This window comes from Dasypus novemcinctus, chromosome 6 (assembly GCF_030445035.2).
Source record: "Dasypus novemcinctus isolate mDasNov1 chromosome 6, mDasNov1.1.hap2, whole genome shotgun sequence".
NCBI classification, from domain to species: Eukaryota; Metazoa; Chordata; class Mammalia; order Cingulata; family Dasypodidae; genus Dasypus; species Dasypus novemcinctus.
The window spans coordinates 118013361-118030316 of NC_080678.1; the positions used below are offsets into that span (position 1 = coordinate 118013361).

The 16956-nt window shown below is 52.9% G+C and overlaps 1 protein-coding gene across 1 annotated transcript in view; it reads left to right on the forward strand.

Moving 5' to 3' along the window:
• LOC131278825 (disks large homolog 5-like) overlaps positions 1-16956 on the forward strand; it is a 91070-nt gene that overhangs the window by 44156 nt on the left and 29958 nt on the right. The window contains 6 exon segments of the mRNA XM_058299296.2: positions 3721-3980; positions 5287-5599; positions 10143-10324; positions 11156-11281; positions 14522-14654; positions 14956-15083. Of these exon segments, the coding sequence (XP_058155279.1) occupies positions 3721-3980; positions 5287-5599; positions 10143-10324; positions 11156-11281; positions 14522-14654; positions 14956-15083 (1142 nt within the window).

The following is a 16956-nucleotide window of genomic DNA, read 5'->3' on the forward strand; positions in this document are numbered from 1 at the left end:
CACTGACGGATGGATGGATGAGGAGAATGTGGTCTACCCGTACAACAGCGTACTATTCAGCCAGAAACAGAATGACGTTCTGGTGCACGCTGCAATGTGCATGAGCCTGGAAACCATTATTTTGAATGAAAGCCACCAGACACAGACGGTCACGTATTGCAGGATTCCTTTCCATGAAATGTCCAGAAGAGGTAAATCCGTCGAGACTCAACACAGATGAGCGGTTTCCAGGAGCTGAGGGGAGGAGGACCACAGAGCCCCTGCTTCATGGGTACAGGATTTATTTTTGCGGTGATGGAAATATTCTGGAATTGTGTGGCAGTGGTGATTGCACAACCTCATAAAGATACTAAACACCAACTGAAGTTTTACATTAAAAGGGTGAATTAGATCTCAGAAAGACTCCATCACACACACAAAAAAATCTGCCCTCATGAAGCATAAAACTTCTTTGCCTCCAAATCTGACTCTTTCTTCCGGAGGTACACGGCTTTGACAGGCAGCCAGACTGAGAGTTGCATCTCCATTCTCTTCGCCTCCTTCCCTGTCCTGTCCCCCTCCTCCCAAATAAAGTGGGGGTGTTTTCTGTCGGCCCCTTTGCCCATCCCCTGGTTTCTTTTTCCTGAAGGCTTGTCCCGCGGGGCAGGACTAAATGCCCGTGCTCCAGGCTCCGCAGGTCCTTCATGGCACTGGCTGTCACCGGGCAAGTGCCGCCACCTTGGCAGCTGGGGGAGGAGTGGCCTGGCCACTGCGGGGACTGTGTCCAGCTGCCGGGGCTGCCCGTGCCCCCTCCGCCAGGGCAGCAGGCCCCAGGTTTGTGCCCTGCGGGGCCTGGGGGGCAAAGGTCGGTCTCCAGGGACAAGGCGGTTTTGTGGCTCGCCTCCTCCCACGCCTTGTCAACGTGAAGAGGCCCTTGCTGGGTAGAAGGTGCTGTTTGACTTGTGTGTTTACTCGAGGGATTTGTGGGGCCCTCCTGCCCTCGGTATGGTTTATCTCACAGGAAGTGAGGCTGCCCTGGTGGGTGGGGCTTCGTGGGCCTGGGTCCGGGCCCGTTCCCTCTTGGGCAGATGGGCGCTTTGCCCTCTGAGTGTGTGGAGGGGACGGGGAGGGCCGCGGCCCAGATGTGGACAGGGGACTGCGGCATTTTGGGTTCTTCTTGGCTGTCTTGGGGATGCCCCAGTGACCAGGGCAGGGGCTGCCGAGCCTTGGCTGGGGAAGCAGGTACAGGATGTGTGCCTGTCTGTTTTCTTTACTGAAATTGTACGTCTTCTTTGGTCAAACAGGCCATGAACGAAATAACCAACACCCTGTTCAACAGCCATGCAGTTACCAACCCCTACTGCAGCCCCAGGTTCCCTCCTGAAAGGGGACTCCTCCGGTCACCCCTGACATCTAATTTCGTAGATACTTTTCTGTGTCATACTTAACATATGCACAGCATTTATTTTCATTTCCTGCAACCTGCCTTTTCTCCTAACCCAACAATATACCGTGGGTTTCCTTGTAGTTTTCTTTCAGTTCGGAACTCCCAGCCAAGTGTTCCGTGGCTTCGTTGTCAGGGATGGCCTAACCCTGTTCTCCGTGTGTTAAGCACCTTGGTTGTTTGCACTTTCATCCTGTTACAAATAATCTTTCCCGGGACATGCTTACGTCTGCCCTCATTCTTTTTTCCACATTTTCTTAGGTTTGACTCTTAGAGATAAAATTGCTGGGTTCAAGGCAAAGCACATTTTCTCTTTTTATAGGCTCTGCCAGTTTATTTGAGAAATTCATAAGGCCCCTGGAGCCTTCTCTCTTCTGTTTCTTGCCCTGGCCCCTGTCTTTAAAATACAGTATTTTTCTTCTGTAATTCCTGAAAGTTGACTATCTTTTCCCAGGAACCACAGGCTAATGCCCTGTCATGGGCCCAGAGGGAGGGGCAAAGGGGTTTCTTGGTCCCTGAAGGACACGTCTGGGGAGAAGCGCAGATAATGAGCGTTTTGACCCGCCTTGAGTGCAGCCCCAGGTGCGTTCTCTTCTTGCTCTGCTTGCCTTCTGGAGCCGCTCCTGCCACGGCTGTCGTGCGGCGTGGATAGAGCGGAACGCGGGGCTTGGTCCTTCCCTCCCGCCACTCCCACCCCGTCCTCCCAGGCAGACTGTCGGGAGCTCGGGCCTGGGGAGTCATCTCTGGAGACCGCTGCCTGCCTGGGACGAGAAGGACGGTAGGATCCCAGGCTGGGTGTAAATGCTCTCCCTCGGACCTCCACCGCCCTTGGGCTGGCAGGCTGAATGTTTGGCTGCAGTTGTGTGTGCGTTTATGTACGTCTCACCGTTGACTGCGACTCAGTGTGTGGGAAACTAGCTCCTAAGAAGACTGTCTTCTAACGGTGTAAAGGAAAAAGTCTGGACTACTAGGATAGCTTTTCAAATTTTCAAATTTCCTGGTCTGCGCTGAGGCGGTGATTCCCCCGATTTCTCCAGAGGCTGTCGATGGTGATGCGCAGAGGCGGCCCCGGCGCACCTGCCTATGGCAAGAGGTTGCAGAGCGTGTGGGCACGCGAGCACCTCTTCGGCTACTGTCCTGTGGAGAGAGGTTTGTTCTATATGATTCCAGGGGTAGAAGAACAGGCTTTGAAGTTAGAGGAGGTGGATTTCAGCTCAGAGTAAGCCAGGCGTTCTTGTGCAGTCTGCCTGTGCGTGAGCGTGGTTATAACACTGGTGGAAGTGGCCCCTCGGGGTCCCCTGTGACCCTGAGATTCTGTCATCTCCTTATCCCTGGGCTTGTCCCTGCGTGCCCTTGCTCACTGTGAACTTGTGATTTACTCGGCCCTGAATTGTCCCTGGACTGTCAGTGTTTAAATTCAAGGCTGGGGTATTTGAAGGACTTACAATGCAGAGATGCCAAACCATCATATAGACTCCAAATTCTGTCCCAGACATGTGAAATTGGGCTCTACCAGGTTTGTGTTCATTCACCTCCAGATGGCTTTTAAATCATTTTCTCAGTGAAGCTTGTGAGACAAATCTGGAGAGCATTTGGCTGGTCTGCAAAGGACTGCCCCCTTGTGGGCTACTTTGGGAATAACTGCAGTGCCGGGGCTGCACAGTAAACCAGATTGGAGCTAATCGGGTTCTCACCTGGTTTAGGGAATGTTTGGTAATTGAATATTTGAAGTCTTTCTTTTCGAAGTTTTGAGTTATTTCCCATGAATAAGGGCAATACTTTGTAGTTACTGGAACTTTGCCAGACCTGGGTACAAGGTGTTGCTTGATCTAAAAGTCATGAGGGCTTTCTGTTGACTAAGTATGTGACTCCCAGAAGAAGAGCAGGTGCTCAGAGTGTAACATGTTATTTGTACAGTTTAGGCACCATGAGCCAATTTGATCATTTAGGGAAGGTTTTATGTCACTGCAGGGAACTGTTTACCCTTCAAGTTCCTAGATACCAGCCAAGGGCCAGCCTTGCAAACAGGCCTTTTTCTGGATTTCTGTCCTTAAACACAGGCTTAGGTCTGCAATGTTTATGGTTTTCTGCACAGTACTTAATAGAGATTTGTGAATGAATAAATCTGAATGAATCAGCCTCATGTGATGGCAGGGCCTGTGAATGAGACAGCCAGATTCCCCCAGGCTAGAGGGTGGGGCCTCCCCTCCCAGATAGAAGTGTGGGTGTGCTGTGCTCTGGGCACAGCCCCCCAGCCTCCACAGGCCCTGGGTGAGCCCGGCAGTCTCTGTCTCCAGGTGCTGAAGCACAGCAGGTCCTTGGAGATTCTCAACAAGCTGTACAACATGGCCATGGACAAGCTGGAGGGGGTCAAGAAGGACTACGACGCCCTGCGGAAGAGGTTCAGTGAGAAGGTGGCCATCCACAGCTCAGAACTGAACCTCCTGGAGCAGCTGGAGGGGGAGAACCAGCAGCTGCTGAAGCAGACGGACATGCTGACCCAGCAGAGGGACACCGCCATCCAGCTGCAGCACCAGTGCGCCCTCTCCTTGAGGAGGTAGGAGCCGGGGGGCTGGGAGCGGGGCACGGGCGGGCAGAGCCTGCACCCACCCCACCTTCTCTGAGAAGGGCGGGGGAGCTGCTTGAACTCCCCTGGGCGTGGGGGGGAAGGGGGCTAACCTCTGGGCTGGTGGTTATCTGCGAGGCTCCCAGCGCCTTCCGGGATTAAAACCAGCACAGGCTCCTGGTCTCCAGGAAGCATTGTTTTTGACACCCAGTAAGTCTCATGAATTGTGGCTCCTTCCTCTCCCCTGAGTAGCTCCGAGTGCTCTGAGCTTGCTTTTTTCCTTTTCTTTCCTTTTCTTCCCTTCCTCCCTCCCTCCCTTCTCTCTCTCTCTTTCTTTCTTCTAATGCTGGTAAATCTTTTTTTTAAAAAAAAAGCAAATCTATTTTATTGATACATATCAACAAAGCATGCAGTTCATCCAGGTTTCACCACAAGCGTTTCCATCTGTGTCAGTTACCCACCCAGAAAATAGGACAGCGACTTGTCTTAGGCATTGTTCCTTCCAAAGTTTTATTTTTAAATTAAGGAATATGATCTTCTTCAGGGGTGTGCTCCCTTCCTCCAAATAGTGTTTCGTAAGGAACGTTCCTGCACAACGCCAATTCTCAGCAGTCTTCCTGGGCTTCTTAAGTAGACGTTTTCTCTTGATAAATAGGTTTGGAAATTGCTGGATTGAATTGCAGACAGGTTTCTTTACATCAGGACCTCTTGGGGCCTTTTACTCTGGTATTGCGCAATGTGACTTGCCAAGAGTGGGGCACAGGATGCAGTGTTCCCAAACATAAGCCTCCAGAGCACCCAGCATGTTTAGTGGGACCCTGTGCAGGATTGGGGTTTCGAGGAACAGCCTTTGAGAATGCCAGTCTCGCGCTGCAGGCCCTGACTTGCAGGGCTGCCTTGCACGGGGCTGGCTGGAGCTGTGGTCTCTGTGCTGACTGACTTGAGGCCTTAGTGTCTGTGAAAACGTGGTGGTCAGACTCAACTTAGATCCAAGCTGCTTTGAGCTCCCGTGTGCTGGGCTGCTGCAGCCTTTATTTTTATTTTTTAAAGAACATGGCTTGGCTGTGGAAGATATAAGGTGTTATTTCTAGTAAAACGGGAGGCGTAAAATCCTCAGCTCAGCTTCTGGTATTTGTTAAAGGCTGAGAAAGATTCTAGGTTCACGGACACCAGGACTCCATAACTTTCCTTTGTCGGGGGTGTGGGAGAAAGGCGGTCCAGCACAGTGGCCTCGGCCTAGCAGCTGCCTGGGCAGGCCCCCCGCCCCTCTCCGGTGCCCTGGGCACCACTCCCCTAGGTTCAAGGCAATCCACCACGAGCTGAACAAGGCCACGACCCAGAACAAGGACCTGCAGTGGGAGATGGAGCTGCTGCAGTCAGAGCTGGTGGAGCTGCGGACCACGCAGGCAAAGACCGCCAAGGAGTCGGAGAAGTACAAGGAGGAGCGGGATGCAGTGTACAGTGAGTACAAGCTCATCATGAGCGAGCGGGACCAGGTCATCTCTGAGCTGGACAAGCTGCAGACCGAGGTGGAGCTGGCCGAGTCCAAGCTCAAGAGCAGCACATCTGAGAAGAAGGCGGCCAGCGAGGAGATGGAGGCACTGTGACAGGTAGGCAGGGGGACGGTGGCCGTCCAGCATCTTCTAAAGCAGCCAGGGAGGAGGGGGCTGCAGTGGGCACAGTGGCCGGTCAGAAGCCGCCTTCCGAGTTGGCACGAAGGCCTGCTCATTTTCGCCCGAAACGCTGGCTGAGTTTCGGACGCTGCCCAGGCACCCTCACTCCCAGACCCATGGTGAAGCAGTAGTAGATAATCTTGAAAAGTCAGGGGCTAGAGCAAGGGCTTGCTCGTGAAGGAGAAAGATGCCAACCAAGTCCCCAAAGCTGTCGATGGGTCTGGAAGTGTTCCCTCAGTCGTGGGCATTTGCTTATTAAAGGGGTGGTCAGCGTTCTTCCGGGAAGATGTTATCCTGGGTTGACCCCAAGACCCTTCTCCTCAAGCCTTGCTCCCTGGGGGCCTTACCTCCAGGGTCAAGGGAAGGCTTGCTCATTAGCACCAGCATTGGGCCACTCTGCTGGAATCCTGTGCCTTCAGTGTGGAGTTTTTGAAGACTTCCTACCTGGTCACCCCAGGCCTTCCTCATGGTCACTGCTGACCCCAAGGCCATCTGTGTCCAGCAGGAGCTCCCCCCGTATTTGAGCTTCCCTTTTACATCTTTCAGCTCTGCTGTGTGCTGCTGAACTTGATCGTAGTGAATGTTCTCCCCATCAAAACCATCTGTTTATGCCTCTCCACGTTGCTGCTTTCCTTGGCAGCTCAGTCAGAATGTAGGTTTTAAGGTTGGTCTGTGAGAAACAAGAAGCAAGGTGTTATGGGTGGGGCAGCTTGGCAGGGGGAGGTGGGCACTGGGTGGTCACAGCCAGACCCCTCCCCTCTACCAAGCATGGCGCAGGGCTGGTGCCTGAGAGGCGTCCAGGGCCCCGCGAGGCTTTCTTCCTGTGCCGGGGATGCCAGGGGTGCCAGGGACCGCGGGCATGCGAGGGACACAGCCTTGTGCTTGCAGGGGACCTCCGCAGCCGGGGGCCGCTCTATGCTTCGGCTTCTTCACCTGCCAAGTGGGGAAGACAGTGGCAGCTGCCTCCCAGGGCTGTGACGATCAAATGGTTGAATGTAGAAAAAGCACGTAGAGTGGGCCCCATGAGACTTAGGAACAACTTGACTCTACTTTTATTATTAAGGTTAGTATTATTCTCATCGGAAGCTTACTGCCCTGTGTATATCAGGTTGAACCATAGGAAATCATGTTTTTGTAGGTAAAAGAGGGTCACATAATGGCAATTTCATTCAAAAGGACTGAGACTTCTCTAGCTGGTGGTTGAAACACAATAGGGTATACCTTTTATGTTGATGGATTTTTTGAAAAGATGTTGAAGGAATTTCTAATAAGCAAAGTTAATGCATTAGAACTCAGTAATGGTCCCAGGAAAACTATCAACTCATTTTCCCCTTCTGGGATTTAAGTACTTAATTTTGGGGGTGGGGGTGAGTGGATATTGTCCATATCAGAAAGGGAAACAAAATGACTAGGAAGAAAACTGAAAATGACTGAGTCAGTAAGTAAACAAAAGGGTCAAGGAAGAGCAGACGCAGAAAAGTGGATCGCGCAGGTGACGCACAGTGGGGCGGCGGGGCTGCCTGGGGGGCGCCTGCCGCTGGAGGAGTTGTGCCCTTTGAGGAAGTCTGAAAGCACAGGGAGTGTGGGCAGATCAATGCCCGCCTTGCCCTGGGTGCTAGCTCCAGGAACGAGCTCACTGCCGCCGGCTGCTTGCCCAGTGCACTCGAGAACAGAGTGCGCTTCCAGGACTGTGGGGGGGGGTCTTGGCTGAGCATGGAGCCTGCCGGCCAGCTGAGCTGGAATCTTTTCTAGGCTCTGTTCCAAATCGGCAGGCGGGAGAGGAGAGCCTCTCCCTTCCCCCGCAGCCAAGGGCTTCCAGGGCTGAAATGCTCGGCTCCCTTCTGCACTTTGCCTGGCCTCCAGATGCGCCACTTCACCCTGTGGCCTGGGCCGTCCTGGGTCTGACCCTCTCCCTGGGCACACCTCCCTGCTTTCCATGCCTCACCACAGTGCCCTGTCCAGGACCTCCGCCATGGTGACCTGCCCCCCAGATCTCAGAATCAGCTGCTTTTTGTCTCTGGTGCGATTCAGGCTTCCCTGGCAGTCTCTGCCCTTCTCTCTGCACCTCTCTTCCCTCCTTCCCTTCTGCTTTCCTTCCCTTGGTCCACTCCCCTTCCCATGCCTTTCTCTTGAATGGGCAGGAGGGGCCCGGGAGGTCCGGAGACCAGTCAAGGCCTTTGCCCAGCCCTGGGACCAGCTCTGCTCTGGGCGCCAGGCCCATTGTGGACGCCAGGTCCTCTCCAGAATCTGGGTCTGCTCTGGGTGTCGGGTCAGCTCTGGACACCAGATCCCTCTGCCTTCCCTTCTGCTTCCCAGCTGCTGCGTGGGCCTGTCCTGGACCATGCCCCCAGCCTCTGGCCATCAGCTGACCTGGTCCAGTTGGGGCTTGTGGCCCTCTGGTGGACCAAGGTGCTGCCTGGGGCAGTGGGGGGTGGGGTGGGCACTGCCATTGGTCACAAGTTCTCCCCAGGTGCTGGGTCGCTTCCCAGGTCAGGCCCCTCTGACCGAGCCCCCAGCTCACAGAAAGGATGGCGTGGCTGCCTGGCACAGTGGCTGCTGCGTCCCTGCCCCCCCATCGCCCGGGCAACCGCAGTGCCCCTTTAGGAGCGGAGCTCAGCTGTGGTGGAGAGAGCCTGAGCAGTGCGGGAGAGGAAAGGAGCAGGAAGGAGTTTTGGAGCTATTCAGGGGCAGGGAAGGCAGCAGGAGACGGGACTCTGAGAGGAGCGTCTGGGGGGCTGGGCTGCAGCCCGGGGGCCTTTTGAATTGGCCTCAGGCCTGGGCCCCACGAGTGGTGGGAAAGCCAGCATGTTCTTCCCCAACCTGGGGCCCCAGCCCCGCCCAGGGGCTGTGGGGAGAGACCTTGGGGGGTGCATGGTGTAGAGGGAGGAACTCTGGAGTGAGAGTTGGAAGGCCGGGGTCCGGGCTCAGCGCTCCCACCAGCGGGGGCCTTGGGGGCCTCTCGGATCCTGAGGTTCCTCGGCAGCAAACCAGGCTCCCACAGAGGGCCCTCTCGGGGCCTCTCAGCTCCCGAATTGCAGCGCTCCTTATGAGTTACCGCCTTCGTGCCCCCCTCCACAGACCCAGGTGCAGAGCTGCTGTGCTGCTTACAAGGAAATAGTCTTTTTGGGTGAATTCACTTCTGGGACCCACAGGGCTGAGGGGCCCAGGGGGAGGGAGAGGGGAAGGGGGAAAGCCACCTCCCCTTGGGGTCTCCACCTCTGGACGGCAAAGTGAGATGGCTCCGTACCAGAGTGGAACTAGGTACTAAGACCTCTCAGATCCTGAACTCGATGAATCCTGAGCATTGAGTAAAACGGCAGGTTTTAAGAGTGTGATTGCTGAACGTGTTGCTTATTATAACACTTGACATAAGAGTAATACAAATAAGGGTTTCCTTTCAAAATAGCAAACTGAACACTGCATAAGAGTGAAGAGAACTGCGGAAAATGGAAAGTAAAGTGATTGAAATTGATCTTGTGAAATGTGAGGTCTGAGCAGAGTGGGTCAGAGGCCTTGCTGATTTCCGGCGTATTTGTGGTGCAGTTGCCCCAGCCCTTTCCGATGCTGCTTGAGAGGTGGGGGCAGCTCCAGGGTGACGCCTAGGATCTTCCCCTGTCTCCTTCGTCCTGGTGTCTTGGTGAGGACCCGAGGTCTTTTTGAATTTGTTTTCAGCAGAGGCGGTTCTCTTCTCTTCCATGGAGAGGTAGCTGGGTACGCTCTTCATTTGTCTTCCTTGGCCTTATGCAGAGGTGGAGATGGCCCATGTGGAAATGAATGTCATGGTCATACGCGGCTTGCCGTTGAGCTCGAAGCAGAGATGGTTTTTGCACTAGACACTTGCTTTGTCATTTCACCTTTTCCCCTTCTTAAGGTTTGTAGAAGCATAGAGAGAGCTTTCTACATGAGTGCTTATAAAAGTTCAATTTGAGATTTTAGTAGAGCATGCAATTCTTTGAGGAGGTGCCAAGATGCAGATGCTTCATATTTCAGCTTTTTAAGCAAGCTGAGATAAACAGTTCTTCAGCAAAAATTCCTGGAGTTTTAGCCTTTAAAAATAATGCAGTCTGCCAGATTATAAAAACCAGTATGGCAGACACAGAAGGTGGGGCAAGCATTCTTTTCCTGCCTGGAGCATGTGGGCAGTGCAGCCTCGCCCCATGATGTTTTGTTGCCAGCCCTTTAGAGAGATGTAGCACGCTCTTGCAGATAGAAGCCAGTTAGGGGCTGGCCAGGGCCTCTGACAAAGCCCTCAGCCGGGGCCTCCGCTGAGCCGGGCGTGGACTGGGCCCCTCATCGGGAGCCCGAGCCGTGGCTGTGGACATGGGGGTTGCGGGCCCAGGAGAAGGAGCGGCTGTTGGCTTTGGCTGTGGCTGTGATCCGCGCCTCCCCCAAACCTAGAGCTTCGGCTCCAGCCCTGATCCTGGTAGGAGCCAGAAAGCCCCACAAAAGTCCCCTCTGCTTGTCCCCTCACCTCCCCCAGATCAAAGACACAGTGACAATGGATGCCAGGAGAGCCAACGAGGTTGAAATCCTTCGAAAGCAGTGCAAGGCTCTGTGCCAGGAGCTGAAGGAAGCCCTCCAGGAGGCAGATGTGGCCAAGTGCCGGCGGGACTGGGCCTTCCAGGAGCAAGACAAGATCGTGGCAGAGCACGACAGCATCCAGTAGGCACCGCCCCCCCCCGGGGACCCTGCCGGTTGGGAGCCCCTTAGTGCGCAGTGTGGGCTGGAGGGTGTGGCCAGGGAGGCCCCGGCGGGGGTGGGGAAGGGGTGGTGGGCTCCCTGTCTGCTCCCGCTCTGACCCTGCTCTGACCCTCTCCGTGGTTTCTCCGGGTGCAGTCCTTGCTCAGGGCCCGGGTGTGGGGTTTGGGGCCATGGAAAGGTGGGGACCAGCCCCTGGGCACAGCAGCATCAGGCGGTTCCAGAAGTGGCACAGAGCCCAGGCTCCCATGTTGCCAAGGCTGCCCATGCCCACCTCCTCTCTGGAACAGCTGAGGTAGTCCTAGGGTCCTCAAAGCCACAGTTTGCTTTAGTAGAGCCATGCCATGCCTGGCCTGTGCCCTGGAGGGGCTCAGACCTGCAGAGGTGTGAGCCTGGGGCTCCCACCTGGCTGTGGGTTGGGGGGTGGCTCCAGAAAGCTCCTAGACACATGGGCTCTGCAGCACAGGCTGCCAGGTGGGCAGGGGGGCTCATGGAAGAGACCTCCCAGGTGGGTCTTGAGCCAGGTGGGAGTGAGCATCTGCAGGAGGGTGGGGCGGGGAGGAGGGTGGTCTGTAACTCCAGGCACGTTGAGGGGGAAACAGTGGGAAGAGCCTGGAACCTGATGCTGCTTGCTCGGGGGTCCTCCCTGTCCCCTCTGTCTCATGATGGGCCCGGCCTGGATGATCACCCCCTGGCTCCCCAGCCTCCTTCTGTGCATCTAGGAGTGTCCATCGCAGGCCCTCAAGCTTTCCATGCCTCTTGTGCTGACCTTGCCCGCTGCCCCCTCTCTGCCAGGATGCTGTGTGACAACCTGCGGCGGGAGCGGGACCAGGCGGTGAGCGAGCTGGCCGAGGCCCTGCGCAGCCTGGACGACACGCGCAAGCAGAAGAATGACATCAGCTGGGAGCTCAAGGAGCTCAAGTACGCTGGGGTGGGCGCCTTGGGGATGAGGCAAGGGCTTTTCCCCGCATGCAGCCTGGGCACCATGTTCTTCTCTCTGCCCCGCTCCGTCAGTCCGTAGGGCAGGTCTAAGTGCCGCCTTTTTTTAAAAAGATTTATTGCTCCCCATCCCCTCATTGTTTGCACTCGCTGTGTCCATTTGTCTTCCTTGTTTCTTCAGGAGGCACTGGGAACTGAACCCAGGACCTCCGGTGTGGGAGGGTGGCACCTCATCGCTTGAGCCACCTCTGTTCCCTGCTTTGTTGTGTCTCTCTCATTGTGTTTTTCTTCTTGTGTCCCTTGTTGTGTCACCCTGTTGCACCTACCCATCACTTCAGCTTGTCTTCTTTAGGAGTCACCAGGAACCGAACCAGGGACCTCCCATGCGGTAGACAGGAGCTCAGTTGCTTGAGCCACATCTGCGTCCCTCACTAGAAATTCTTTAGAGTGCTGCGGAACGTGTCCCCAACCCCTCCATCAGCAGGATCCATGTGTGAAGGCACAAAGGAGGAAAGCCTTGCAATGTAGTCTGTCCGGGCAGTCTGCCTGGGGACTTGCCAGCCATTCATTCATTCTGTGATGTTGGTTGAGGATGTCCTCGGTATGGGCCAGGCCCTCTGGACAGCCGTGGGCAGACAGTGCTGAGCCAGCAAAGTCCCTAGGAGGAGCTGGACAGATGGGGCCGTTAGAGAAACAAATATGTCAACAATGAAAATAGTCATGACTGTGAGTCAGTGTTTCCAAGGCAGCATATCTCAGGCTCATCCATCCACTCTGCTTGTGTTATGAGGCTGTCCATTTAGAGGAGAATCTTTGGGGTATCAGACATCCTCCCTGTGGTTCCAGCTTGCTCCCAGGAGAGCCATTTAAGGCATGGTGGCCTTTAGCAGTGGTTGATAAAAGAAAGATCACACTTTAACCGTAGAAAGTGGCAGAGCCCGATACCCATCAGTGTAATAGAGAACTTGAACTTGAGAAGCAGTGGTTCTCTGTACATTGGAAGTTTTCCTATGCTGATAGTGTGGGGAAGGGGAGGTAAGAGCTGGTGTGTTGTGTGAGTGTACAAGCCTGCACACACTTGAGTGGTGGCCTTTGAGGGAGTTGACAGTGCTTCCTCCTCCATTCAGTAAAACCTAATATTTATTTTGAAAAATCAAACCAGAATCTCCAGGGTTTGAGTGCTCTAAGAAAAGTCTCAGGCATTTGGAACCTAAGTGTCCAACTCCCCCTGCCAGGTGCCCGCCTTGGCTCTCATGAGCAATGGATCTAAATTAAGTTAAATCCTGGAACCTCTGGAGCTTGAACCTGGGAGAAGGTTTTGCATTTTAATTGCACCAGAGATGCCGGGAACTTTCAAGCATCTTCCATTTGTTCCTTTGGCATACTTGGATTTGTACCTTCTCTCTGCTAAGCTCCTAAGTTCTCTAACCCGTGATGCTGACGAGGGGTCAGTGCTGTTCCCAAGGAAGCCCCCAGCCTGTGGGAGCACAGGTGTGCACCCGATCAGATGACAGCGGGGGCGAGTGCAGCACGCATTAAATGCAGAGCGCTGGCCGAGGGCTGTGGGACCTTGGTGGAAGCACCCTTCACCTGGTCTGGGGTGGGGACTGGCGGTGTCCCAGGAAGGCCAAGCAGCCTTTGGAGATGGCCAGAAAGACCTCGGGCCGGCCAGAGCTGTGGGCTTGGGGGAGGGCACACTTGAGCAGGAATCGAGCAGGTTACAAAAGAGCGTCCCTGGGGCTGAAGGGTCACACCGATGAACCCGGAAAGGGGGTTTGGGTTTTAGGAAGAAGGGGCATCACATGCAAGTCATCAGGATATTGAGTCTTTTGTCATCTTTTTCATGGCTTTTTGCAGAGCTGAAGTTTTTAATTTCACGAAAGTCCTTTTTATCTTCCCCTAGCCCAAGTCTTGAAAATTTTCTCCTATATGTCCTTCTCAGAGTTTTGTGGTTTTAAATTTTACATTTAAATCTACAAAATTAAATTAAAAATTGAACCCATGATCCATTTTGAGTTAATTCGTAGAAGTTTTGAGGTTTAGATCATTACTTTTTTGCCTGTGGTGTTCAGGTGCTCCAGCACTGTTTGTTGAACGGACCATCCTTCCACTACTGGCGTTGGTTTCATCCACATTGTTAAAAATCCGTTGCCCTTTGCTTGCGAGGGTCTGTTTCTAGGCTCTCTATTTCATACCATTGATCTGTGTCAGTACCACACAGTCCCAATCAATGTAGTATATAATATGTTTTGAAGTCAGGTAGTGAGTCCGCAATTTATTCTTCCTTTTTGTATTAGCCAAAGTGGTGTTGAGACAAAGTACCAGAAATATATTGGCTTTTAAAAGGGTATTTATTTGGGGTAGAAGCTTACAGTCACCAGGCCATAAAGCGTAAGGTACTTCCCTCACCAAAGTTGCCACATGGTGGAGCACGATGGCTGCCTCGTCTTCGAGTTCCACCTCCTTCCCCCCATCAAGGCTCCATGTCCCAGTTTCCTCCAGTATCGCTGGTATAAGTCCCATCTCTCTCTCCAGTCTCAGCTGCTCTCTTCCTTCCACAAGGTCAGCTATGGACCGTCAGGCTCTCTCTCTTCCTGGGGTCTCTACCGTATCTATTCCTCTCTGTTCCTCTCCTGTGTGTTTACTTCCCAGGGCTCCAGCATCCAAAACTCTTAACTGCCTCCTCTGCCTTGTTGTTTTCTGTGAGTCTGCCCCCACATCCTACTGGCCCAATCCAAGCCCTAATCATAATTTAATCAAGTAAAAGTGAAACCTAAATTCAACACAATTTAAGGGTATCACTAGCCCAGAGGAACAGACCAGTTTACAAACATAATCAGTATTTCTTTTTGGAATTCCTCAGTAATATCAAACTGCCACACTTTTCAAAATTGTTTTGGTTATTTTAGTTCCTTTTCTCTTCTGTATAAATATTAGATAGTCTCATTCATGTCTACAAGAAAAAATCTTGGTGGAATTTTGGTAGGAAATGCATCGAATGTATAGATCAATTTGTAAAGGATTTGAGTCTTCCTTAAAAAAACACAGTAACCAACCACCGTGAAAACCCACTGAGACTGAAGGGGCCATGACTGACCCTCCAGATTGATTGGGAAGCCAGTGTGAGGGGAGGGGGAAAGGAGTGCATTCGGTTTGGGCTGGGAGCTGGGACAGGCTGGGTGCTTCCCCGCCCAGAGAGCTTCCCCATGACCCTCTCCGCAGGGAGCAGATGGAATCCCAGTTAGAGAAGGAGGCCCGGTTCCGACAGCTGATGGCCCACAGCTCCCACGACTCGGCCATCGACACGGATTCCATGGAGTGGGAAACGGAAGTGGTAGAGTTTGAGAGGGAGACGGTGAGTTGCCTTTGGGGAGTGTGAGTGTGACCCCCAAGCTGGGTGGCAGCACGTCGGTCCCCTGTGTCACATGGCAGATGCCAGCATGCACGCGGAAGGCAGAGAGAGGAGCAGAGAGTAGGGGGGAGGTGGCGCCACGAGGACGTGTGTCTGTCTGCAGTGGCTGACAGGCGGGGCAGCTGTTCGCAGGTTTCCAGCCGGGGGCCCGGGCTCCGTCAGGCACGGTGAGGGGACTTGGGGGTTTGAGAGCCAAACCTTCCTCCTTGGTGCTCGGTCAAGTGTGCTGCTGCTGCTTTGACAGGAGGATGTGGATTTGAAGGCACTCGGGTTTGAAATGGCAGGAGGCGTGAACGAGCCCTGCTTCCCGGGGGACTGCGGCATATTTGTCACTAAAGTGGACAAAGGGAGTGGTGCTGATGGCAGGTTAAGGTAAGAGCCGAGGAGCCCCAGGCCCTGGAGGGAAGGGGTCCCCTCCAACCCAATGCAAGGGGCCATCTCCCAGCGGGCCCCGAGAGCGCCAGACAGCGACTAAACCCGTGTGCCTGCGGGGCGTCCGTCCAAGGCCTGCAGGCGCGGCTGCTAATTTTGTTCTTATAGGAACCTCCCTGCCTCTCAGTTGCCTCTGCCTCTGCTTTCCCCCTGTCACCAAGGTGCTGCCGCTTGCTCCTCTGACTAGGAAAGGTCTCGGTGGAATGAGTAAAAGCGTAGGGCATGCCTGCTCATGCCTTGGAATAGGAATGACTGAAAATACTGTGTGCTTCCACAGTCCTTACTGTTTGCTCCATGTATATAAATAAATTCATTAATCTTTACCATCCTATGAGGAAGATGCTTTATTACTCCCCTTTTACAGATGAGGACACTGAGGCACAGAGGGCCTACGTCACTTGCGGAAGGTCACTCAAGGTTGGGTGGAACTCAGTCCAGGCAGCCCAGCTCTAAGTCTGCTGTTAGGTTGGTGCAAAAGTAATTGTGATTCAGACCATGAATTTTAAATCATTATAACTAGGTTCAAACACATCTTTATTACTCAAAATAGGAACCATTACAATCAACACTTTTTTGCCAATGAGAAATAAGTTTGTTTATTCCTGTAGCATAAAAATCCTTACTTCGGGATTTGATGAACTCTTGGAAAGCATTTTCTGCATCCTGCTGGTTGTGGAAGCATTTTCCCTGCAAAAAGTTGTCAAGATGCTTCAAGAAGTGGTGGTCAGTTGGTGAGAGGTCAGATGAATATGGCGGACGAGGCAAAACTTAGTAGCCCAGTTCTTTCCCTTTTGAAGCATTGGCTGTGCGACGTGTGGTTGGGTATTGTCATGGAGAAGACTTGGGCCCTTTCTGTTGACCAGTGCTGGCTGTAGGCATTGCAGTCTTAGTGCATCTCATCGATTTGCTGAGCATACTTCTCAGATGTTATGGTTTCGCTGGGATTCAGAAAGCTGTGGTTGATAGACCGGCAGCAGACCAACCAACAGTGACCATGACCTTTTGTGGTGCAAATTAGGCTTTGGGAAGTGCTTTGGAGCTTCTTGGTCCAACCACTGAGCTGGTCATTCCTGGTTGTCATATATAATCCACGTTTCGTTGCACATCACAATCCCATCGAGAAATGGTTCCTTATTGTTGCGTAGAAAAGGAGAAGATGACACTTTGATGATTTTTTTGAATTTCGGTTAGCTCTTGAGGCACCACTTATCAAGCTTTTTCACCTTTCCAATTTGCTTCAAATGCTGAACAACTATAGAACGGTCAACATTGAGTTCTTTGGCAACTTCTCTTATAGTTGTAAGAGGATCAGCTTTGACGATTGCCTTCAAATGGTTGTTGTCAACTTCCAGTGGCCAGCCACTATGCTCCTCATCTTCAAGGTTCTCATCTCCTTTGCAAAACTTCTTGAACCAACACTGCACTGTATGTTCGTTAGCAGTTGCTGGGCCAAGTGTGGTGTTCATGTTGTGAGTTGTCTTTGCTGCCTTACAACCAATTCTGAACTCAAGTAAGAAAATCACTTGAATTTTTTTTTCTAACATCATTTCCATAGTCAAAATAAATACAAAATAAACAGCAAGTAATGTCATTAGCAAAAAACCATAAAACTAGAAATGTACATTAAAATGATGTATAACATAACCACAGTTACTTAAGAATGTATTCCAGTATCAAATGGCAAATTTCAGCAATGCAAAATTGCAATTACTTTTGCACCAACCTAATAGTTTAGCCATTACGTGCTGGGAAGAGGAAATCTTTCTGGACGTACAGGGGGTCCCCGCTTTCCAAACAGGCACAGCTGGTCCGG